The sequence below is a fragment of the Harpia harpyja genome, chromosome 6, assembly GCF_026419915.1.
Source record: "Harpia harpyja isolate bHarHar1 chromosome 6, bHarHar1 primary haplotype, whole genome shotgun sequence".
NCBI lineage: Eukaryota > Metazoa > Chordata > Aves > Accipitriformes > Accipitridae > Harpia > Harpia harpyja.
The window spans coordinates 23,765,774-23,791,618 of record NC_068945.1 but is presented as its reverse complement, the minus strand read 5'-3'; the positions used below and the strand labels follow the sequence as shown (position 1 = coordinate 23,791,618).

General features: G+C 41.5%; 1 protein-coding gene across 3 annotated transcripts in view; it reads right to left on the bottom strand.

The window, feature by feature from the left end:
• Positions 1–19,920, bottom strand: part of TXNRD1 (thioredoxin reductase 1) — a 42,764-nt gene extending 22,844 nt beyond the window's left edge. Inside the window, exons 1-6 of one of the 3 annotated variants that reach the window (XM_052790925.1) lie at positions 19,828–19,920; positions 7,011–7,120; positions 4,691–4,813; positions 1,254–1,326; positions 1,025–1,144; positions 89–231 (exon numbers count right to left, since the gene is read on the bottom strand). In XM_052790925.1, coding sequence (XP_052646885.1) covers positions 89–231; positions 1,025–1,144; positions 1,254–1,326; positions 4,691–4,813; positions 7,011–7,120; positions 19,828–19,900 — 642 coding nt within the window. In that variant the 5' untranslated portion in view covers positions 19,901–19,920. Of the gene's footprint in view, positions 1–88; positions 232–1,024; positions 1,145–1,253; positions 1,328–1,784; positions 1,923–4,690; positions 4,814–7,010; positions 7,121–19,827 lie in introns of those variants that run through there. The other 2 variants (XM_052790926.1, XM_052790927.1) reach the window with 2 other exon arrangements.
• Positions 19,921–25,845: the final 5,925 nt, after the last annotated feature.

The following is a 25,845-nucleotide window of genomic DNA, read 5'->3' as shown; positions in this document are numbered from 1 at the left end:
TGCATAGTTGCTGGCTGGGGTTAAACTACGACACATCTCTATTCAGAAAGTACTATAGGAAGACACAGCAAACATGGTTAGGGAGTACCTTAACTGTGTGTGGCCCAACAAATTCTCCGTATGCATTCTCATACGTGACTTTCTTCTCTCTCAGTGCAACCCGATAGCCCCAGTTCAGTGAACCAATGTAATTCTGAACAGATTCTGTCATAGTCATCCAGTTGTGTTCGACTGTTAGAAACAAGAGAGAAAGGTTGATCTTTCAGTCTGTGAGTTGTTCTTTTTCTATAGTGAACCTTGTATTCTCAGACAGATTTTTGTCATGACCCAGTCACCTTTGTCTTATTCCTTTTCTGTTCCAGGGTAACTCTACTGAAATGCAAAGAATTGTATCAGCATAGACAACATGAGAGGTCACAATGGAACAGGTGAGTTAAAACATGGAAAATTTAGACTTACTGCATTATCAATAGTCTTCTATTGACACATGCTGTGAGCAGGTGACATTGCTCAACAAACGAAGACTATGCATCTCTGAGAGGTGCCTCTGCATGTTCCCCACTACAGGATTACACTCTAAATAAATTCCAGTGTTATAACCACACACATTAGAGCTAATATGAAGTAAAATTCATCTTCTTATGTAGTAGTGACAGAGACTGAGGGAAAGGAAATCCTTGCCTGCAACTATGAGGAAGTTTTTAACAGGGGACATTCTGGGGTATTCCTTTAGGTGTTGTGTTACATTCAGGAATGGAGTAGTACCTTATTGCTTTTATTCACACAGCAATGTTATCATATACTAACATGACCAGAAGCTATTAATAAACAGATCAAATGCTGCAAGGCAGTAAGCCCTGTGGCTTTAGACTTGAAAAGCCCTTAAGTTTAGGTGTAATCTCTCTGAAGCTGCCTCACATTGTTAAAACCAGCACATGCTTAAGTGCAACAAGCACCTGATTGAAAAGAACCTCTGGATTTTCAGCACAAATAACAAAACTGCAAAAAAGTTCTCCTCCTTTACCTTCTTCCGTAAACTGCCATCCAAATTTGCGCGAATCTTGCAACGCTTGTCCCAGTAAAGCTGCCTGGTGCATTAATTTTTTAGGTATGCAGCCCACATTTACGCATGTTCCTCCAAGACCTGAGAGAAAGGAACAGAATGTGTTTTTCACATCAGCTGATCTCAAAGGAGAATCAGAGTCTCCGTGTAAAGCTCCTTTATAACAGGTTTGCAATGAAGAGAAATTTACCCCATGAGTTTCCCAGAGGTGTAGGCGTGACAAAGTCCAGCACCATCACTTTCTTTTCATATTTGGCAGCCTCCTGCAAAACAAATTAAATAAGACACGTATCTAAATATTAGAGGTTAAATTTGGAGTAGATAACATCATGCATTGCTGAAAAGCTTTGTGACTTTTAATTAAGTAATAATGAATGATTTGCAGGGGAACAGCCAGACAGTCATTAATCTTCTGAATTAATCTGTGCATGCAGTAGGAAAAAAAAGATGAAAGGAAAAAAATAGGCATTCATCTTGCTACACAACAGCACAGCACCAGCTGATACACAGGAGACTCTGGGAGTCAAACCTCCTCTTCTCTCCTTCATCCTGTCAGTTTGTTCACACTATTACCCAACGTGCCATTTACTTTTAACATCTTTAACAAATTCTTCATTAATCCAGTTTTTCTTTCAAAGATGGTTTCTCAAACATTTGTTTGAAACCACATCACACAATGACATAAGCAGTCACGCAGCCAAGCATTACAACAGTGCTTATCCAATCTTTTTTCTTGTAGTAGAACGGAACACTTGATTTTGAGTACAATCTGTAGTTGTCAGGATCACCTCTTGCTCTTCAAGCTAGTCAACCTGTGACAAGTTGACTTTACTGTCAGGGCATGCAGATGTCATCCAGGCTAGAAAAATGATGGTTTATTTCATATTTCCTCTGAGAAGTTTCATTAGCAAATCTACAATCAATGTGTGTAAATGATACAGAGAACTGGAATTTCTATACTGATTCCATTGTTCCCTTTGTGTTTTTTAAGAAAAAGGCAAAAATTGACAGCAGTAACTGGTACCACAAAAAAACCACTTAAGCAAGGACTACATAGCTGAGAAACAAAACTGAAAGATTCCCCCATGAGACGCAGCAAAATAACTTTGATACTTGGAGTAACCACAACTGTGCTGCATCACACGATGAGCTCTTAGATATGTAAGCAATAACAACTATAGGCACAGGGTATTACCCTAAGGCCTTGGGTTTGGTTTGGGAGGAGCTGGACAGCTTTCAGCATTATGCTACCAGTAATACTTGCTAATCCAAATAGTTGACAATCAGAATTTCAATTTTAAATGTATCTTACTTCATGCAAAACAAATCATATTTCAAACAATGCAGGCTGTAGACACCTTTGGAAAAATATTAATGTACTGGATTTCTGCTTCCGACAAAGGTCAAGGTTGGCCAAGAAGCTAATTTCTATCCATTAGTAGCACCTCTGAGAAAGTTCCTCAGAAAGGTGCTTAGGGACTCAGATGCATTATTAATGCTCCTTTATAATGACAACTCTTATACACAGCTCAAAAGAGCTTTAGTGTTAGCTAACTAGAACACATGGATTCCCAAGCTCACAGTCAGCTATATGCTCACATAATACAGCACAGCATTGCATCATCACCTCAGTAGAGATCACAAACAGATATAACCACTTCTGCAGAGCAATATGCCCACAGTAACAAAACCTGCCCTGTAGGCTTTCAAACCTTACTGGGTTCAGTGCAGTGCGGCATGAACACAACAAGGCTGCTTAAGGCTGGAGCTGTTCTGTGTGAACTGATAGTAGTGGCCTGACGCTTTGGTCTGGGTCTGCGGTTGGGTTGCACAGAGTCAGCCTGGCAGCGTTTGCACTCACTGTGGAGACAGGCCTCCAAAATAACAAGCTCTGAGCACAATATAGAGAGGAAAAGGAAGACGTGCGCACAAAACTGCATGTGTCATACTGAAAAGCACACATTTAATCAACCTAGTTAAACTGCTGCAAACCTGAGCGTAAATACCTGGAACTTGGTATAAGAGCTGTGTAGTTGGGGGTTTTTCCCTTTTGTTCTGTTTTCCTTTTTAAAGCACTGTTTGTTAATTCACTAAAAAAAAAATTGAATAATCTAAGTCAGAAGTTTATGCATGTTAAACAGTTTCACTTCAACTTCATGAAACTGATTTGAAATACACACATTACTACTGACAGTGATGTTGACTTTATTGATCTACTATCTTCTGCCCTACTCTACAATCACTTGAGAGCACTAAAAAGCAATATACTTTATACACTCAGTTGAAGGAATAAGACAATTTGTCTTCCTAGCTACACACCTTTTCTGTTCCACAGCTGAAAAATGATGCAATAAACATCACTGCTATAGCTTCACAATGTAGCATATGTATACAACAAAGCAGAGCAGTCTTCTTATGGAAATTTCAACAGATGGCTTTTTATTACTGCAAACTGTTTTTGCATTACTGCAAGCTCCCTTTTACTCTTGTTACTCTTCTGTTCTAAAACATCCCTATCCTCTGAAAACCAGTGTCTGCTTCTCTTTACAGGTTCTCAGAATTTTTATAGATCTTATCTTCCATCCTATGCCATGACAATAGTGCCCCTATTGATGGGAAAGCAGCAAACTACCAAAATAGTAGGTTATGGACATATGGCACATTACAATCCACCACTCAGCACTGCACTCTTCCATTATAACAGAAGTTCTTCTAAGGGACCAAGGTTTAGTGTGAATCCAGTGCTATGCTAGAAATATTTTCTCCTCATTTTCTTTCACTCCTCAATGACCTCATTCACTTTGAGAATAAAAGAAATGCCTCCTGTCTGGAAGAATAATCCAGCTCCAGGTCTTGAGCAACGAAATAGTTTTATTTCTAGGAATGCTCAATTCACTTTCAAATAGTTAATTCTACCACAGCAAGAAGAGGCAAGATGTGCCTAACTACTGATGTAAAGGAGAGTTACTGACTTACATTAAATTTCAGCAAGTTTCAAATATTTGGGATAATGACAACTCTAAGAGCTGGTATATTCTGCATCACTGTGGATTCTTTTAATTAATTCTAGATATGCTTCTAAAAGCAATATCCTAACCAAAAATCATAAATTATTTGGCTACGGGCAAGAAGTACCAGACCCTAGAAATGAAGGGTGAGATCCTAACTCTGCTTAAGTATAGGCAACATCTCCATTTATGCATTGTCAAGAATTAGAACAACATACGTAACTATTTCTGAACAGATATCACTTTCAGATAAAACTAGAAACCTCCTGATGTTAATTTTGAATAAAGAACTTTTTCAATTACAAGATGAATTTTAATTCAACTACTAATAAATACCATTGAGATATATCTACCTGCTCTTTTCCAACAGCATCATCTCCCATTAGTGGGGACCAAGTTTCATTCTATTAAGAAGTATACCATGACATTTTTATGTTTTTCTTCTTCGGAACATAAGGAAAAGAATATTGTATAACTGGGGCTAACATCAAAAGAAATCCCACTGATTAGGCAGAAATATTATGCCCCTACACTGTTAAAGATACCCAGCTCCAAGACATTAAGGATGTCACCTGCCTACGTACAAGGAAAGTATAAATCTGTATTTTCTCTCTCGTACCTTGGCAGCTGCCAGACCACCTGAGCCCCCACCAATGACAATGAGATCATAGTCGTAGGCATGCGGCACCGGCGTATGCCCGTTCATTTCCAGCAGTTTCTGAGGCTTGCCTTCCTTATGTGCCTGAACAGAAAAAACAAAAAAGATTAGGGAACATTGAAACATTACCCACAGTGCTCAAAAATTAGTATTTTCAGTAGCAAATATTGTGATAAGGAAATATAAGTGCATCTGAATTTTCTGAGCTCTGCTTTTAATTAGCTTTTTAAAATTTCCTCTTCTTAATCCATCCTTGAATAGCTCAGTATCTATTAGATACTGAACTATGAGTTTTCTTGTTCATTTGAGCCCTGGGTTTCCTTGCAGAGCTTAGTTTTCCACATCAACACAACTCCAGTGCCTCCTCATACTGTGTACTGCAGGATGAGATACATACCTGCTGACACAGGCATTCCATTAATTTATTTTATCCTTTTCATCTGCCCTGGACTTTCCTAATTAGTGTTTTTCCCCTTCTCCTGCATATATTAGTAGGAAAATACAACAATCATATACAACATTGTAATAATCTGCACTTAGCAGCCTTACCAACTGAATGAACAGAACTGAAAGAAGAAAAAAATTTACGAAAACTACATCTTTTAACATGCCTGTGTTTATTATTGCTTTGGTTAAGCAGTGCAACTAACTTTGGCGTCAAACCGATCAAGCATGATCACTACAGTTTCACAAAAGAGATTTTTTTTTTTAAACCAGATTACTACTACCACAGAAAAACAACTCATAAGTCTTAAGATGCATTTTGACAGCTGTATGCCACAAAGAACATTGCATTGTCTTCATATACTCTTTCTAAAATGAGTCTTTGTACTTCATTTGCAAAGCTCCAATTTATCAGGGCTTCGGACCTTCAAGCCTTTGGAGTTGCTGGCAAAATTCTCAACGCCTCTGAAACTGCAGGACAAGATCCGGAGTGAGTAAAAATCAGATTCCTTGGCTGATGTAAACCAGAGAGTATCAGCTAAAGTCATAACAAAACTTTTAAGACCAAAAAAGTAAATAAAAAACTCAGTCACTTTACAAATCTGCTTGCTTTTATTCAAGTGTTTCTAATCTGCCCAACTAGGTAGAACTTGATTCAGTGCTACTGGAATAGCCATGGCAAATAAAAGGAAAGAAAAAAAAAAAGAAGGTCCCCTTCTCTTTTCATCTTAATTTTGTTTTGCATTAAGCAGCCCTTTGTGCTCAATCCATTCTACTGTCACCTTCCTCTGAGGTTAGGTTATTCCCTCTGTACGTATAACTGTGTCTACCCTAGAGACTGCTGCCAGTGCAGCCATATCACTGACAAAAATCCCCTATCCCTCCAGCAAATTCCACAGCAATGTCAGCAGAAATTCAGACTGTGCATCTGCCTGTAGAAAGTCCCATTTCAATAGTATTTCATAACCCTGGGCGGCATGTTAATAGTAAAAACAAAACCTAGAAAACACCTGTGGCTGTTGTGAAGACATCCAAAAATACCTCGTCTTCCTTCCTCTTCTCCTGCTGCACCACACCAATATATAACCTTACCACTGCATCTACTTTGCGCTTGGTTGCCCTTTTTTCTATTTTTCTAACACGGCCATTGGCCAGGCTCAAACTTCCTACTGCAATCACAGTAAGAGTGAAAAAGGAGCATATATTGTGTTATGATACACAGTTTCACTTTATTTGTATTTAGGGACATAAAATTAGAGAAAGTGCCATTCTTTTCCAAAGCACACCTTCTTGTTTGCTCAGTGGCAACAGGATGGTGTGAAGCTTAAGGGCAGACTAACTCCCACAGTCATCAGACCCAACTACCAAGAACACTATCTTTTTGATGCATATAAAGAAACCACAATACCTACTCATGAAATTTGCTTAGATCACTACTTATATCATGCTACTTTTTTTTTTTTTTTAAAAGAAAAATGCTTTATGTTTTCACACGGATTAAGAAACTTCAGCTTTTATTCCCTACAGTTTGGTTCTTTTTTCATTAGTTCCTCATAATCATTCTTCATGAAAACATATTAAAAGTTTAGATCACACGAAGTAGCTTACAACCTTCTTCTCTGAAACCACCTCCTAGAATCCCACTCCAAAGCGTCTGGGATCTTGACAAGCTGTGTTCCATTTACCGGTGAAACTTACTCACGAACACGATCCCATCCTGAGAACAGATCTCCTCCATTCTTCTCCCGAGAACTACAATTTTTAAAAGAAAGCCTACATTCTTATTATTTTTCAATGTCAAAACTAATTATAGACTTTAAAATGTATCTCCCCCTACCTTTAAAGTTTTCTCATGATCTCCTATTTGCTTCTCCTGTACAAAAACAACTGGCTGTGAAGTTTCTGCTGTCACTTCGCACTGCCCTTCTTGCAGGTTCTGTGCTCCCTCTGTGAAATAAAGAATAAAATAACGTAGTGTCTGGAGAGACGTCCTTTATGAATGCTGAGCTCCTCAAGCAAAATTGTCTGGGGGAGTGGCCTGGCAGCTTCATCGCTTCCTCATCAGCGGCATGCCTGTCTCAGGGGAGCGTTTCCTAAGGCGACTCATGACTCATTTGCAACGTTAGGATGACTTGCCATATTTTTCTCTTTAATAAAATCCCATACAGGAGTTGGCGGGGATTTCAGTACTTTTTTGCCAATCTAACGATATGCTTGGAACAAAGCAAGGAAATAACACTTGCTGTGGCTAAGCCTGAAACTTCAGTCTTAAAGGAAAATTATCATTTTCACCTTTCTTGCCCAGAAAGCGATTTACTTATGCTGATGTGCTGTCAATTTTTTCTCGTACTTTTGAAACTGAATTAAAAGTTCTTATTTTTCTCCTGCAATTAGCTCCCTGGAAACTTCTTTCAGTTCAATTTATTGATGTAATTGTTTTTTTCCATGCAACTCTCCCCCCCAATAATTTCTGCCATATGGTATTGCTCATACTATGAAATCCTCTAAATAACTGTATTCAAAAGTCTGGAAAAGATCTGTTTGCCCACTGGTCATAACTGATTTTGTATCTATATTGGAGATATATGTATCTCTAACAGAGAAGGTTAAACATATTAGCAGAAAGGAAAAAATTAACATCTTTACACACGGTGATAATTTATTTGATATGGCATCAAAAAAGAAAAAAGAAGAAAATCTAATACTTGATTGGAATCCATTACCAGCTCTGCCTTCCTCCATATAACTGAGTTACATTAAGCTTAATTTCCAATAAATGGGTCAGTACACACTTGTTTGTACTTAATCACATACATACTTTGCACTGCACAACCAGCATTAATTAGCAAACTCTGACACGTGCACATACTTAGACAAACAGCCATACCGAATGTGTATACATTCCTTGGGCACTGAGCCCACAAACCTGAAGAGCATTCACACACACACACACAAATGCAAAAAGGCAGTCATTGAAAATTGGTCTGTAACCTTGTCGTCTCCAGTTTCTTCTCTGAAAGTTGGTGATAAAATTCCTTTATCTCACAAACGTATTTGGAAGAGTACTTTGCTGATGTTGGTAAAGGGATTTAAAGATCAGAATCGTTACACAATAGTTAATAGTAGTATTAGTGATGGATAATACTTGGCCTATTCTAGCTTGGGGAAGGAATGCAGGAATTAATCTGTGTATATACACATGCATGTAAAGAAAGAAAAGCAAGAACACGTTTTGAACACTGGTCACAATCTTCACAAAGGAGAATTTTTTTCTTCATTGTATTATCAAAGCTACAGTCCTGCATGTACCTGAAGCAACTGAAGCCTTATATTTTATGCCTGTAACAAGTTTGAACAACCTCAGGAATGTTCACCTAAAACTGTATCTTCAATGAGATAAAAATCTAGTTAGACAACACAGGCATTTATATAGACATCTCTAATTATTTTCAGGTAGATCTGTGCTAGAGGTGCCTAGCTTTAGCAATAGCCCCAAAACCCAAAGGCAACCATAACCTCTGGCAGAGACTTGAAAGAGTTTGTATGCAGGCTGCTGCTGCTCGGGGCCTCTCCCTTGTTGGTTCGGGCAACCTGCCACAGGCAGGATGACAAAGCAGAAAATGCTCTGCGCGTCACGTGCTTCGTCTCCATAAAATTCCATCCATTAACGGCAATTACAATAACCCGCAGTCCTGGTGAATCGATACTTTCCAGAAATCAATCAGCAGATACCTTTTTGCAGAGTGAGACTGCCAAGGAGAACCCGGACCACGGAGCTGCCCCGGATAACCCTCCGTGACGTAGCGGTGAGGATGACTCTCTTTGCCTGGCAGCATCAGTGTTACTTCAGCAAGTCTGTAGCAACTCACAGCCATTGCACGAAGATCCAGTCAGGCTCTTACCTGGCGCTACCACCATCTTTGGTTTTTTTGTTAGTCCCAATCTAGAAGATGGTGGCTGTTGAGTGCTACCTCCCCTACAACCTGCCAAGTGCTCCTTGACATGGGGTGAACCGATCTAACAAATCACTACTATCAAAAAGGGACAAGCCTACTCTTTTCCACCACACTGGGTTTTTTTCTTCTTGCTGTCTGCATACTTGGCACCAGCTCTGACAGCCAACAGACCTTTACATGAGTTAAGTCAACTCACTAACCTAGGAGAAAACTAACCCAGAAGAAAAGATGTGGACAGTTTCCCACCAACCTAACAAGATAAGCCAGCTCAGGGAAGGATCCCGTGAGCAACCACAGCTGGTGCCGAGCAGAAGACATAGCCATACCGACCAGCAGGGAGGAAGGGGAGGCAGCAGCATTTCTCTCGCTGGTAGCAGCAAAACTGCCAGTTTTGCTCAGCAGCCTGTTAAACCAGCAAAAAACCCCATCTTTTTAGAAGTTACCTGAAACCATTTCTGAAGCAAACTACACTAAGCCTCACTGCCACTTCTTGAGCAGAGAGAAAAAAAAAAAACAAAAAAACAGTGAAACAACTATGGTATTTTTAATCTATAGGCTTCCTTATTGGAGTGAGCTTCCTCACAAACTAAAGTCCTCCCTGGTACCAAAGCCTCTGGACTTTTGACTGTCGGTTGTGTAACTTCTGGTGGGGGTGAAAAAAAGGCACAATTGGTTTTCAGAAGGCCTTTACCAGGTGGGAATGTGACCAGCCCAACACAACAGCCCGGAGCAGCTTCGTGAGCAGAACTGCTCCAGGATAAGAATCACCTTACTCTGCAAAAGCGTCCACCCAGGGATCCAACGTGCTGCCGAGGCAGGACGTGGGGATCCATGGAAAGCACCTGCCCTTCAACTACTTGCCATGAAGGTCTGTAAGTGGCGCTTCAAGGCAAAGGTCTTCGCTGATTTACCTAGATTTTCTGTATCATGTAGAAGGACATTATAAACAAGAACGAACTTCACTTTTTTGACAAACAATGCAGTTAAATAGCTGTCTACTCCAGTAGTTCAGAAGATGCCTCTAATTTTGTAATGCTTATGAACAAGAACGTAACTTGCTTTACAGCCTTATCTTCACGCATCTGAGAAGTACAGGCTATTTCATATGATGATGAATGTTTACCTCACACAGGTGAGCTTTTTAGGTGGAGAAGCTTTCAGTTTTTCCTTCTCCTAGATTTGCTCGTTTCTGCCCTTTCAGCACAAGTCACTACCTCCTCTGTTGCGTAAACTCAAACATTTGGAAATGATGGTAACAGAGCCGTCATCCAGATTACGACAAGGGAAAAACCCAAGCCTTTAAAATACACGCCTCCAGCCCAGATCATATCACAGATCCGTGCTGAGACGCTGCTTTACAATCAGCTGAACTGACAAAACTGAGAAGGAACGGAAACCTGGGCCAGGATGCAAGGAAGGACGAGAACCTCCTAAACTGCCTTTGCCCCTCCAGGAATCGCAACACACCCACACTCCCCTGAGGGCCAGGATCAGTGGGTCGAAATTTAAAAATAATACTTAGAAACTTTGGTGTAAGTTAGACCTTCAGCCTACGCTTTATTTTTTACTGTGACAAGAGACACAGTGCAGCCTTACAGCTAATCAAGAGAAGCAACGGAGTTGGCTATTGTAGAAGATGTGTCAGGGCTTGCTTAGATAAGGGCTGCATGTGCTGTGCTCTAGCAATTCTAGGCAAGAACCACTGGTACCTTTGACAGGATAAACTAGCACAGCCCTGTGGCTATTCTCTTTCTTTCCAAGTGCTGATTCAGTGCTTGGCTGCCCTGTCAGAGGAAGTATAAAGATAGCTTGGAGGTACATTTGCCTCCTCACCTGAACTCAGCCAAAGTCTGAACCCACAAAAAGTCAGTAATGTTAAGACAGGCCAACTCAAGATAATTTACACCCACAGAATTCAATGCTCACTGACAAGCGCTGTTAATCAAGAGTGAACCACTGGTGTCGCATGAATGCTACTTCTGAAGGCTGGTATATGTGAGCCTTGAATCCTGCCGTCTACACACAGGACCAAGATATATGTTACACCCAATTACAAGTACCTCTCTAGCCTTCTCTCTAAAATTAGCTACTTGTCCTTAACTATGTGTAAAGCACCACATGCTATCACTGCACAGAAATTACACAGCTAGAGTAAAAATTTTACTTTCCCTCCTGTGTGTCCAATATTAATAAAACAAAAAACAGAAGGTGAAAAACCCTACCTCAGAGCACCGTTTGCACCTACTTATATAAGCAGAAGCTTGCAACAGTTGTATATACTCCGTATGGTTCATAATTTTAGCCTGCAAGGAAGAAGTTCCATGGTGAGTGAAACAAACAAAAACACTTTACCAATACCACAAAAACATGTGTCTTTCCCAGGGCTAAAGGCTGTTTTTTCCTAAAGAATCTCACTGTCTGCATAGGCAAGCATTGAGGAAGGAGAAGTTGAGAAAGACTGAGCTATGCACTCAGTCCTTAAGACTGCTTGCTTACTTGTCTGGTGCAGTTCAAGTGAAAAACCAAGAATTTCTGAGCATTTGAATAGCTCCTTCACCTGCAGAGTGCACAAACATTAACAGATGAGCGTGAACAGTGAAATCACTTTCATCCTTTTCTCCCTGGACCACAGGTCTGTTTTGTTACCTGCTGGCTTCCCACACATGCAGTCTTCATGTAGCATAAAGAAAGCATCATATGCCTAAACCCAGAAAATAGCCTTGATGCTCCTCTGGTTCTGCCAGTGACTTGCCTGACATATTGCTGAAATGTCCAAAAGGTGTTTAAGTGTTTGAAATTATTATGATAAGAAGCATCCCGTCAGAAAGTAAATGCACAGGTCTTCTTGGCTTTATGCTCTCTCCATGTCTGACCAAGAAGCCCTTAAAACCATTGGTGAGAGTTAATTCATTAAGTTACTGCATTTTTCTTAGCAATCCCTGACTAATGATATAAATGAGAGCAGATCCAAACCAGCCCTAACTTCACTAAGAGACTGGTTGTGTAATCTGGCTCACTGATACCCTTTTCTACGCTCATTTCCCTAAGCCTACTGAATTAATGAACAAATGTGAACAGGGTGTTTCATACGTTTGATTCTGACTCGCTCTCAAATTCAAAAACCACCAAGCTTCAAAACTGACAAGTAACGTGCATTTTCGTAAGAAATCAGAAGTTTTCCGAACTATGTTATTGCTTATTCAGTGCGTTGCTGCAAAGTGCTTTAGTTTTCATTGTATTCTTGTTAATCCGCTTTTCATATCCAAGAGCTTAAGATTTCTTCCATTTAAATAAAATGTAGCTTGAATGGGATCAACATCAAGACATAATGTGGGATAACTTCACTTTGCACTTAGTTGAAACAGGGAACAAACAGAAACTGGAGAGCTCTACTTTGGCACAGGTTTCTGTTAACAGTCCTGGACTACAGTCTGTAGTGTTACTCCAAAACACCCATCTCCTTCATGAAAACATAAATTCTTTTTTACCACAGCTATTTCAGTATAAAAGGCATTTAAAAGCCTTTTCATAAGTGGCAAAACACATAGGTACAAATTTTCTTCTAGGAACTTTTCAACCTGAGTGTTAAGTTCTCTAAGCCAGAGGAGGAAAACCTCATCATTCTCAGCAAACCAAATACAGTTAACATATGAAAAAGGCAGAAAGTGACTGAAAGCTTCACAGTGCTGTTTTCTCAAAGGCCAATAAAAATCTACTGAGAACTTTCAATCTAAGCTCTACATAGCAGGGCAGGATTACAAAACAAAGACAAGCCAAAGAAGAAATACTGATGGAGGAATGATGAATGCCAGATCAAATGAAAGACAAACTTTCAAGTGACATCTATCTGAGGACCTGATTCAAAGCTCTCTAAACTCAATGGAAAAGCTCCCACCCAAATGAAGGCCCTAAGTGACAAGAATTCACTCCTTTCAGCTCCATTTTCTAATGAACATCTGGGGACTGACTCAGCAACATCCTCCAATCTGCTTTTCACTCAAGATGGGTCAGCACTGTGTTTTGAGGGCTGCAATCCACCACCTTTGCATCCAAGAAGAATGAGAAGACTTGCCAACATAGGGCAAGCTCAACACCAAAATACCTCCTTCTCAGTTTCTACACAACCAGGCACTCAAGCTCATAACCTGTCACATCTTGGTAGCCTACAACAGGGGTTCTGAAATTGGCATCAGTTCCTAGCAAAAAAAGTAATTCCTACTTCCAGACATTTATTTTCCTTTTGCTTTTCTAAATATCCATGCAGCTACCACAGAAGTTCAACCGTAATACAAAAAAGTATTTTACTTTACTGATTTCAACAGGGACATCATTGTACTCCTTGGCTTGTTATGAAAAGTCCTACAAGATATGTTTCTGCCATAATAATTAGGGAACTTGAAACCCCACTCCAGCAAGAACTGGGCTTTCTCGTAGACTTTCCTAGTAGTGCTCTCACCAAAGCACTTAGCAGTATCAGACAATTGGTACTTGCCCTAGAAAGTCTTCGGCCTTTACTCTTTTCTTATTTACTTGTTTACAGTAAACCATATAGGAATTAGCCAGGTTGCCCTAATTAGCACTAACAGGGATGTTTTCTGTGAGCATAACATCACAGGCTGACCTCAAATATTTCTAGAACATCTACAATACAAACTCTATTGGCTTAAACAGAACAAACTGTATAAATTAAACAAAGGTAAACTTCAGATTATCTCCTCCTCAGTAAAGAGGCAGGTAATGCTAAATTAATTAGGTGTCTTTGACCACTTCCATCTTCCATGTTATTTCACTGTGAACTAAATTAACTAGGTTATGAAAAACTTAATGTAAAGCTTCTCTGCCTCTGGAACTGTAGTAAAAGCTGTAACATCTCATATAAAGATTTATATGCAATCGTTATGGAAAACATCATCTTACAATACCAGTAATTTTAACGTGGATTTTTGCCTATTCCCTTCCAAAGTCACCACTGCTTTTGGATTTACCCATATTAGTGTAATGCTTTGTCTAATCCAAATCAAAACAAAGGAAGCTGATTTCTGGTATGACTACCTGTAGGTGTATCATGCTCACAGTGCCATCCATACTGGCTCACCCTTCATTTGGGATGACCTGAAAAAGCTGAGCTTCCTGATTTTTTTCTTGACATTCCTGCAGCCAACACAAACCTGTGGCTCCCACAAACTGTGATTAATACTCTCATGCTACCTTTTTTTTTTTTTCCTGGTCAGTAAATAAACAGCTCTTTGACAAGAGGAGGAAGTATCACCAGTCACACTTGAACAAGTGTGGCACACCTGAACAAGTGTGGCACCTGAGGCACAGAGAGGTGAAACAGTACTCAGCAGGGCTGGAACAGGATCTCCAGGTGCTGGTGCCATTCATTAGTCCCTGCCGCCATCAGACATGCCTTTATTGTCTCTACCACAACTAAAGCCATTTATTCATTCCCACACATCTCTTTGTAATCAGGGTCGCATCTGAGTCACAGAGAACATAAAAAAACGGTGCAAAACAGCTCACACACAATCAGTTTTTCTGTCAAACAAGCTGTCGTGGTTTAACCCCAGCCAGCAACTAAACACCACGCAGCCACTCACTCACTCCCCCCCACCCAGTGGGATGGGGGAGAAAATCAGGAAAAGAAGCAAAACCCATGGGTTGAGATAAGAACGGTTTAATAGAACAGAAAAAAGAAGAAACTAATAATGATAACACTAATAAAATGACAACAGCAATAATGAAAGGATTGGAATGTACAAATGATGCGCAGTGCAATTGCTCACCACCTGCCAACCGACACCCCGCCAGTCCCCGAGCGGCGAATCCCTGCCCCCCACTTCCCCGTTCCTATACTAGATGGGACGTCACATGGTATGGAATACACCGTTGGCCAGTTTGGGTCAGGTGCCCTGGCTGTGTCCTGTGCCAACTTCTTGTGCCCCTCCAGCTTTCTCACTGGCTGGGCATGAGAAGCTGAAAAATCCTTGACATTAGTCTAAACACTACTGAGCAACAACTGAAAACATCAGTGTTATCAACATTCTTCGCATACTGAACTCAAAACATAGCACTGTACCAGCTACTAGGAAGACAGTTAACTCTATCCCAGCTGAAACCAGGACACAAGCCAATATTAAAAGTGAACATGGTTAAAGGAAAACAAGCTTTTTGCAGGCGATCTCCCAGAATGGGCATGAAGTTTAAGGCAGGCACTGCACCGAAAAAAGTACTTAGCTCAGAAGCCTGTGATTTTCCCACCGCCCCCAAGCAGGGCTTTTTTAAGGGGTGGTGGTGGCAGTGGGGGACACAACACTTATTTTAGCCCAGAGTGATCAAAGTTTCTTGTCTTTGAAAAACAAAAGGACTTGGGTGGAATTATTTAATCCTGCTTGTAGCAGCCCAGCAAACAATGACATAGCATTTTTACGAGATGAGCGAAGCAAGATAACCTACACAGGTCATTGCCCTCCAAACTGTCTTGCTACCTAAGCGATACAACAAACCAATCTGATGCACGCAGCTTCTGACAAAGGTCTAGCTGGAAACAGTTCTGAAAGATGGGTGGAAAACAGTAAGTTACACTCTTGTGAGCTAGAATTACAGCGATGTGCTTGCTTTATGTCAGGCTGTGCAAACAGCGGAGGAGTTAAGGAAGTTAAGAGCTTCCTTCCCACCATACTGGGGATGCCACACCAGGACACAGGTGAGGTGACCGTGCCAAACAACACTTTCTTCTCCAAGCAGCTGACTCAACAAGTGAAACAGGCAAGTTTGCTAGAATAGAAGATGAAATGAGATGACATCTCAGTTCACTATGTAAAACCAGTTCATTAGCAGATTCTTAAGAAAAGCTAAGGCTACACTAGACTAAGCTACTATTATTTTCTATGGAAATAGAAGTATTTGCATGCTTTACTTACCTCCTCCCTTTGCATTTGTATCTCTTTTATGCAAATACCAGTGCTGGGTCAGAGAATGTTGTAACAGCCAAAAATTACAGGAGGTCTCACAGTTCCACAGGGTTTACCATAAATGAGTCCAACCACATAATCAGCTGTACAAGGCACAAACAGTACATATAGGAAAGGCAATATGCTAAGGAAAGCAACAGCTGTGAGCTTTTTGGAAGAAAAATAGAAAGTAAAACCAAACTGAAGATGAGGAAAAAAGAGATGGCATCAGATATAGCTTGGCAAGTTAGAGGATGGCTCTGGGAGGAAGACCTACAATGTGACACCACATTCAAAACAGGAAGTTACTGAAAAGTATGAATGAGGAAAACATGAACAAGCACTGGAAAAGAATTTTACAGGAAATACACGAGTCAAGATGCTGCAGACTGGAAGGTAGCTGCATTACAACAGGCAGGTATCAAAAACAGGGGAAGCATCAAAGAGAAAACTTTCTCAGGAGGCAGCAGTGGTAAAGTGCTCCCACTTTAAATCAGTGGGAAAAGGAGAGCAAGTTACCAATTCAGCATACTGAATAAGCCACAGTGCACAATTTTATCTGTTATTTGGTTTGTTTTCTACAAGCACAATCAAAACGATAGGAAGACACCCTACCAAAGGATGTCCAAGATGGGCTTAATGGAGGAACAACATTCAGACGGTAACAAGCGGTGAAGTTTTATCTCCAAGGAAGTCTTGAAAATAGAGAAACCGTAACAATGGACTGGAAAAAAGGGGACCAGTACCATACACTGTGAGGGCCAAGCACTGTTCCCATTCACAGCAGAAATCAAGAGGATGGCATAACTGTTAACAAGGGTAGAGGAAGAACATGGGCAACCACGACACCACCTCCAGGAGTAAAGCCCACACTCTACTCCTCTCCACAAAGACTGCTGTGACACATCTGTTATTGTTACACCTGAGCAGTTCACATGTAAATTATACAGTCAAAACATTTGCAGGAAATACTGCAAAAATAAAAATATTTGGGGCCTCATTACTCACACACTAACCACACACAAATGTCAATGCAGCTTAATCATCATCGGTGTTTGTACTCCAGCACAGAACTAGGACCATCAAAGTGGAGCCCCTGTTATTCTGTCTCACAGTTATGCTGTATTCAGAGGCTCTCATATTAGCACTAAAAATGAGGAGCAATGATTTTAAAAATACTTTGTTAATTCACTTTGTAGAATCCAACCCAAATTTCATTCCAAGTCTACAATAACTTTCCAGGCCCACCAGTGAGCATGTGCTGTGTCCTGAGTGCCCAGTCCTGAAAGGAGCCGAGCAACTTCAACTTACATGAAAAGTCAAACTGAACTGAAAACACAGCCGCTCATAAAATTCAACTAGCATGAGGATCTGGGGGAAAAAAAGCAGCACTTGAGGTGATACCAAGGTAGAGTCCCACAGAAACAAACAATATGTTTTATAAAGGAAAAGCTGCAACCCAGGCTGTCTTAATTCTGCGATATGTATGTTTACCCCTTATTGTATAGCTTTTTCTCATTAATCCTTTCTGCAGTAAAATGCATGCTTATAATACAGAAAAGTAGTACAGGGAGAAATTAACAAAAAGAAAAAAATCAGGAAAAGCATTATCTTCTGAGTTATTTCCAATTTTCATACCTTTATGCCTGCAAAATGTCATAAATACTACATACGCAAAACGCAATGTTGAAGTAAACTGAATGCTATTTGAAGATTGTAGGATAACCTTTTTGAAAGCACAAGCTAAGGACAAGAGAATGTATTTAATAGCTATGTTATGCAATATATATATATAAGCACTTTATCTTAACATTTTTGCTTTTTCCTGTGCTAGCCACCATTTTCCTTGCCAGTTTTGCTCATTGCCAGCTTGCTACTGTTTGCTTTTTTTAAACATCCTTAGATATTACAGTGAATTAATAACTCTGAATGTATTACTCCCATTGACAGAATGATGGAAGGGTGGGAACAGATCCAGACAGTAATTAAGAAACTCTTACAGCTAAGAACAGCCCAATTTCTTCCTCTTACTACATACATAAGTTTAAGTTCGCCTTGTCCAAAAAATGTATGTAGATATAAAAAAACCCAAACTACTGCCTGGTATGACTAACTATAGAAAGGGGTTAATTTAAGATTGTTCATGTTTTAAGAGTCAGTTAAACAATGAGTAATTAGCTTATTTGAATTATGTCTCAGTTTTAAAGTAAATTACGTATCTCTATTTGCATTGCTTTAACTATTTGGTTTTAATCTTCTATTTCACCTCTTCAACAGCACTTGCAACTCCCTTCATCTCTTGTCCTTGATACTAAAAACTTTGACTTGTTCCTTCAGGAAATGGATGTTGGGTTTCAGATAATTATCCACTGGTACGTGGCCATCCCAGAAGCAAAGCTGCGTAGTTGCTGAAATATAGACCTTGACGTCACAGTTTAAACCAACTTGCCTGAAGAATTACTTTAAGATGTTGCCAGAGTTGTAGAACAGGCAGCAGGGAGTAGTAATGTCTTAAAATTGAAAAACCAAAGATACAGCAGAGCATATAAACCAAAGCCCAAACAATATGTTCTTTTAAGTCATTTAGCCTAAATGAGTCAGCTTCATAAGGCTGAAAAAGCTCGATGCAGGCTTAACTTCTGAGTTTGTGTCAGCAGATACATTGTCGTCCAGAGGAACTAGGTTTGGGTATAACTCCATAGCAGTTTAGTCTGCCCCAGACTCTGTGCTACCACACCTGCCTAGCTTTTAGTATCTGATTTAAAGCTAAACCGCATATTTCTAAATCATAACATGGTGGTGGCAGCATTAGGTAAAGGAACTGCTGTGGGTTAACCCTCACTGGCCTCAGGGTGCCCTGAAAATACAAGGACAACTGGACTCTCTTGACAGTGGTTTGAGTTTTCTTTTTTTCCAGTCCTTCCTGTTAGGGTCAAGGAACATCCAGTGCTTCCAATGCCAAGTTTTTACTCAGACTGGAGGATTTTACGTTGGTATAATTGAAAGATACTAAGCAATATAGAGCCATAATGATAAGCCTATTTCATGAGTTTTAACTCATGTTATAAACCTCATCTTTGTATTTGCCAACTCCTGCTGTGCTCCCGCCTTACGCAAATTCTTACTGCACAGGCATCTTTCTTCTTTGTTTGCCAAGTCTCTGACAATTTCCATTCTGCATAGTAAGACCTAAAATATTATGCAATACCTTAAAGCTACCAAGGTGCTTTAGCTTCAGTGTTCTCAAATTACTGCATATATAGAAACATCTTTAAAACCAGACCCCTTTCCCAAGAATTAGGCAGGCCCAAAAACACTCCTTCAACAGCAGATGCTCAATGAAACACTACATCTTAAGAGTGCTGTTTCACTTACGCAGAACTGCTGTACAGTGCCAGATATAAGCCTAGGTTAATTTTCAGGCATTCGTTACTTCGAGCTCATTATTTCTCTTTTTTTTTTTTCGCCGGATTTTACAGACACAGCGAGAGCACGGTTAATACCATGTCCAAGGAGGATCAGAGACCGGAGTTCTGACTCCAAAGAGGTACAAAGCAGCCAGCCTACGCTCACGCCGGCTGAAGGCACGTTAAAGTTGTTCTGCAGCGCGGTACTCCCGCACCCGAAGACGCCCGGCCGGCAGCAGGGCGGGGGGGGGGGGGGCCGGCCCGGCCGCGCCCCGCTCCCACCTCCCACCTCCCGGCTGTTTCAGCGGGAAACCAAAGCCTCCCGCCCCGGTGCCTACCTGCTGCCCGCCGCTCCGGGCCGCCGCCGGGCGCCTGCCGCACGGCTTTGCTCTTGCGCAGGGCGCTGCCCATAGCGCGGCGCAGCGCGCAGCCCCCGCGCAGCGCGCAGCCCCCGCGCAGCGCGCAGCCCCCGCGCAGCGCGCAGCCCCCGCGCAGCGCGCAGCCCCCGCGCAGCGCGCAGCCCCCGCGCAGCGCGCAGCCGCCCCCTCCCCGGCGGCGCCCCCTGGCGGCCGCGGCCGCCCCTTCCTCTCCGTCGCCAGGGCGACGGACGCGGGCGCGGACCCAGCCTCGGGGCTGGCGCGACCCCTCACGGCTCCCGACGGGCTCAGGCGCGGCGGGGCGGCCGCTGGCGCCAGGCCCGGCGGGCGGAGGCGGCGGCGGCGGCGGCGGCGAAGGGGCTGAGCCGCCGCGAGAGAGGCCGGGGGAAAGGTGGCTGCCGGCTCCCAGCGCCGAGCGGGGCTGCCGGCTGCCGTCTCGGGGATGCTGGCGTTGGAGAAGCCCTCGGGAGGTGTTTTCGAAATACGTGTTCTCACAACTAATGGTTCGTACTAAGAAATCCGTATACGGGAAGAAGACGCTCTAACTGCAAGAGGAACTGCGTGAGGCAGAAAGTCGGATGAGGCTTCTCACCCTGCTCCCTCCCTGCCGGGCTCTGGACGTGATCTGGCCTCGTTATCTTAGGGCGCTGCCCAGGTCGTGGCCCCATCGTGGTGGCTTTCACACCAGTACGTGGCAAGAGGAGTGCCTGCCAAGAAGGATTTCTGCAACAAACTGAGAAGACAGACGAGGCAAGATGTAAACCACCAGCAAACCTGCACACAAATGTCTGCTGTTACTACTAGTCGGCTCCAATTTGAGCTTTCTTCACTTTTCACGTGGAAACGTGTGACTTCTTATACCAAAGACGGTAATTTATCTGACCCGTATTCTCGCTTATGGCAAAGACTGACATTTGTTTGAAAGGTTTTAAAAAGACACAATGCTAAACCAACCGTTAATGTTTTTGGGGCATGGATCTTCCTTTCAGCTGCACAGATCAACTGCTGGGCTGTTCGCTGAGCGAGCGTGAAGGCTGCTGTAATGCGAACGCATGGCAATGAAATGCACACTATGGACTCAGGAGCTCCTAGTCCTATCCCTAACACGACCTTCAGGTTGCTCTGTGGTCCTGCCTAAGTAAGTCACTCATGCCAAGTGTCCCCCAGTGTAAAATGTAAATGCGACACCTGTTTACCCTATAACCCCTTCAGAGTTGTGATTATCTTCCTTACGCTTTTAGTACAGGACACCAACCACGTCGGCTCTCAGTACTCTGCCACAAAAGTAATACTGAGCGACAGCAAAGGACCAAAAGAAAGTGAAGAAAGAGAATGGGATAATAACTTTGAGTCTTGAGGTTTAAGAGGCATTGCCTCCCCGTCCTCAGCTTTTTTGCACAGAGGACATCAGCAATTCCTATTTCTGTTGCTGTATTACTCTTCCACTCCGCAGTGGTATCTCCAGTGTCAGCTAGAGTTTCTAATACCACACCCCCGCCCCCAACTAAACTTAAGACTGTAAGTGGAAAAAAGTCTCTGAACCCACTGGGGGAATGATCACTGTGATTTTAGAAATTATGTCTTCAATATAGATCTCTATAATAGCAAAAATTATTACGATAATGAGGATAATAATTGTTACGGGCATTCAGGGATTATTATAGCTTCAGAAAGAGTTATTAAAATAATTTGCTGAACAAGCTTAGGGAAGGAACTCTATTCCACCAAACCCCATCTCAATATTTTCATTAAAAGGGGACTACCAGCTGGCAATCCAGTCAATTTGAGAAAAATCAAGTTTAAAAAAAACACCCTGGAGTGCTGTTACTGTCCTTTAAATTGTTCACAATGTTCCATTTTGCTTATTGTTTTGCAATTATGTTCTCATCACATTTCCTTTCATTAAGAAAAGATCTTATGCTGCTGCGGTAAAGATCCACTGAAGCAATGGAAAAAATGAAGTTCTACCTTTGAGACATTTTGTAAGTTTGAAAACCAGTGCATCCAAACATCAGAATTATCCAAGATCACTTACAAGCAAAGAGTCGGTCACTGCAGAACAGAATCTTGATGCTGCACCCGGAGACTGGCATTCATTTTCACCTTCTTTACCCCACTCCTCCAAATCTGTTGCTTCTTCCTACAGTTTTACTGGCCCACATCACCTCTTACGTTAGTTATTACAACCTCCTCACAAACACTACCTTGAGGCCATTCAACGTACAGCCCCAGAACTTAGGTTCCTCAACTCTTATTTTAATCAGACCACTCCTGATCTGGGCCTCAACTCCTTTCCCATTTTTCCACAGGCTTCATGCCTTCTCCTGAACCACAGGTTGTGATCAACTCCAAGGTCCTATAAAACTCTTTCCTTTTGGCTGATTTATTATCTTGCCAGATCATCCTCTCTTCAGTTCTACCTACTTCTTTACTTTGTGTGCTTCTCCATAGAGGTCTTGAGTTTGCTCTTACAGCGTTCCCCATGTTCTATCCTTTTTCTGGGTAGATCCAAAAAGTATCATCTGCCCTCTTTTTATTTAAGTTTTGCCTGGAAATTACACTTTTTATGAGGCTTATGAATAGCCAAGTACATCAATTTATCTTATAATTTATTCTTAGTTGACTGAACTGCACGCATACATGAAGTCTAGTGTTGGACCACTGAAATGTAAGCAGAATACAATGACCAGAAGAATAGAAAGCGGAAGGAAGAGGGAAGAAGAAAAATGCAGTATATTCCAGTTAGTTATTAATAATGTGATCTCCTAATGCCTTGTCTGTATGTTACATACTTTTTTGTCAGTCTTTGCCTTTCTCTCTCTGTTTACACTCTTTGGGAGATGGACTTTATCTTCCTCCGTGTTTAGAAAACACTTGACATTTCAATTTCTACTGCTGTCCTCCTGATAATCTTCATGCTGTCCTTTTCCAGTAGCAAGGACACACACAGGAGAGCAGTCTTCAGGATCATACAGTTGAAGGACATCCTGGATCCTGTAATACCTCCTTGATACAGACACCAACTTAAAGCCCTGTTGGAGTCAGAGATAAGTCTGCGTACTGAAGTCACAGGGAGACTGAATGCCTATTTCAGTCCGATACCAAAGCACTGATTTAAATATGCTTTGGGATTGTCTGTTAGTTTCATCTACAGGAAAATTTAGTGCACATCTTCAGAACTGTGTTAAGCAGAACAACAAAGACTGCCTCATTAGAAATAATCTGTAGAACAAAGGAAAGTCTTGAAAATCTGTCACATTGCGTCCTGTTTCCAATATTGGACTATTATAAGGCATAGAATGCGTAAGCTACCAGTGTTGGGATTACGAGATCAGCTGTGATCAATTAATGTGTAAAAAGTCTGTAAAATACTTGAACGACTAATAAAAATAGTAATTACATTAAGATATTAACTTATAATGTTCTTTATAAAGATGAAATGTAAGGTATTTTACTCTGTCTTGAAATCTCAATAAAGATATTTTATAGCAAACGTATTTGGTGCATGATTGCTGCTGCAGGATCCTGTAACAGAGCTGCGATAATCTAAATGGTACATCAATGGGACCAGTCCCTCAGCTGTTTCTGAGATAATTGATTCCCAGCTCCCTGTGGCTATTATAAGAGTGATCATTAAAATAGTATCAGAATTTCTGTTCCCACAAAGATTTCTATATATTCCTTCTATATATAAACTGGGAGGAAGGCTGTCTCAGTAAATGAAGAGCCCACAGTGCCACCTTCTTATAAAGTACAGAACTCTTGGTGCTGAATGCAAAATCACCTAAATATTAGCATTATTAAAGCTGACACAGTCCTTGCATTTTCAGAATATCGATGTCATTGAAATACCACCAGTCATTTTTGCAAGCTTAGATTCACCTTACCTTTCATCAGCCACCTAAAAGTTTGGCCTCTCGTATAAGCCCTTGATCTAAGCTCCTTCTGTAGCCAAGAGAAAGACAAGCATGTCCAGATGGTAACTCATCCTTCCAAAGACAGGCACTTCTAAAGAGCAAGCCTATCCCTAGCCCTTCGTTTGAACAAATTCAACTGAGAAGAATTCCAGCTTTCACGTTTAAGTTGACAGAAGAAATCTATGTCTCTGCCTACACTGCAAATGTGACAGCATCTCTCAGTATCTTAGTGACAGTCAGGGGGCACAATGAAGATCCAGCCAGTGCTCCAGATTCTAAGAGAACAATTTTGTTTTGGTGATGCCACTGACACAGTGGTAATGTATGCAGGCCTTTGAATCAGTGCAGTTTGGAATCCCATATAATCACCTCTACAGGAAGGAAACTACAAATACTGGCAAGTGCCACAGCCTCTGATACTTCCAAGAAAGTCCTGAATTCCTCCAGTCACACCAAGCAAAACTAAGTGATCAAATCTATCACCATTGTGCAATTCAACCATATGGGCAAAATGTGAGAACACAGGCCTTATGAAAAGAAATTTTCATGATGCAGAGCAAAACTTAGTTCTGTAGTCCTCCAGAGCCCCTACACTGCAACTCCAGCCTATCAGCACTGACAGTCTCAAGCCTTTCGTAACTGTAACTGTAATCAGAATTGAACTGGGCAATAGTCCACATTTCCTTGCTTCCCATCTTCATCTGACCTGCTTTGTGTGCTCCCTCTGCAGTACCCAAACCAGAGCTGTAATGGAACCCAGCTTCCCCACCCATGGGAGATGTAGGGTTTCACTGCATCGCCATTAAGCAGCTGCTTGTCCTCTTGCACACTAGAATTAAATAAGACATCTGTCCTGGTATCGGCTGGGATAGAGTTGTCTTCCTAGTAGCTGGTATAGTGCTATGTTTTGGGTTCAGTAGGAGAAGAATGTCGATAACACACTGATGTTTTCAGTTGTTGCCAAGTACTGTTTAGTCTAAAGTCACGGATTTTTCAGCTTCTCATGCCCAGCCAGCAAGAAGGCTGGAGGGGCACAAGGAGTTAAGAGGGGACACAGCCAGGGCAGCTGACCCAAACTGGCCAAAGGGGTATTCCACACCATGTGATGTCATGCCCAGTATATAAACTGGGAAGAGTTGGCCTGGGGGGATTGCTGCACTGGGACTAACTGGGCGACTAACTGGGCATCGGTCGGTGGGTGGTGAGCAATTGCATTGTGCATCACTTGTACATTCCAATCCTTTTATTATTATTATTGTCATTTAAATATTGTTATTATTATCCTTATTAGTTTCTTCTTTTCTGTTCTACTAAACTGTTCTTATCTCAACCCACGAGTTTTACTTTTTTTCCCCGATTCCCTCCCCCATCCCACTGGGGGGAGGGGGGGGGGGTGAGTGAGCGACTGCGTGGTGCTTAGTTGCCGGCTGGGGTTAAACCACGACAACATCTTTCACCATACTTATGCTGCTGAGAAATTTCAATCCCACATGTAGCTGATAATAGGAGAAAACCCAAAACACATAACCACAGAATGCAGCTGAATGCAGATGATAACAAATAAACCCGTGTGAACGACACTTGCAAATGTGTCATAAATTCAGCTACAAAAAATTAAGTTAAAATTTTACTAGAGCTACTTAGGTTTTTCATTTTATACTTTGTATTACTTGTCATAAGGTTTGAAAAAGCTAAATGATGCTACTTAGGTTTTTCATTTTATGCTTTGTATTACTTGTCATAAGGTTTGAAAAAGCTAAATTATTTAATCCTTTTCTATTTAAAATGAGCATTGATTTTTTTCCCGTGTTTTGAAAAGAGCCAAAACCAATGCAAATGTTTTTATCCAGGAGGCTGTAATGGCACAATTGCAAAGCAAGGCTCCTGTCAGATTGCATCTCAAAACTGTGGCATTGCTTTGTTGAAAACAAAGCAGAAAAGATATTGTTATAGTTTCACCTCCAACTGTTGCTGTATTATTCACGGACAAGTTAGAGGCTTCTGCCAAGATCTCTTCTAATCCTTCAAATGGTTCTGTCTGGACCATCATCTTGCACGTGTA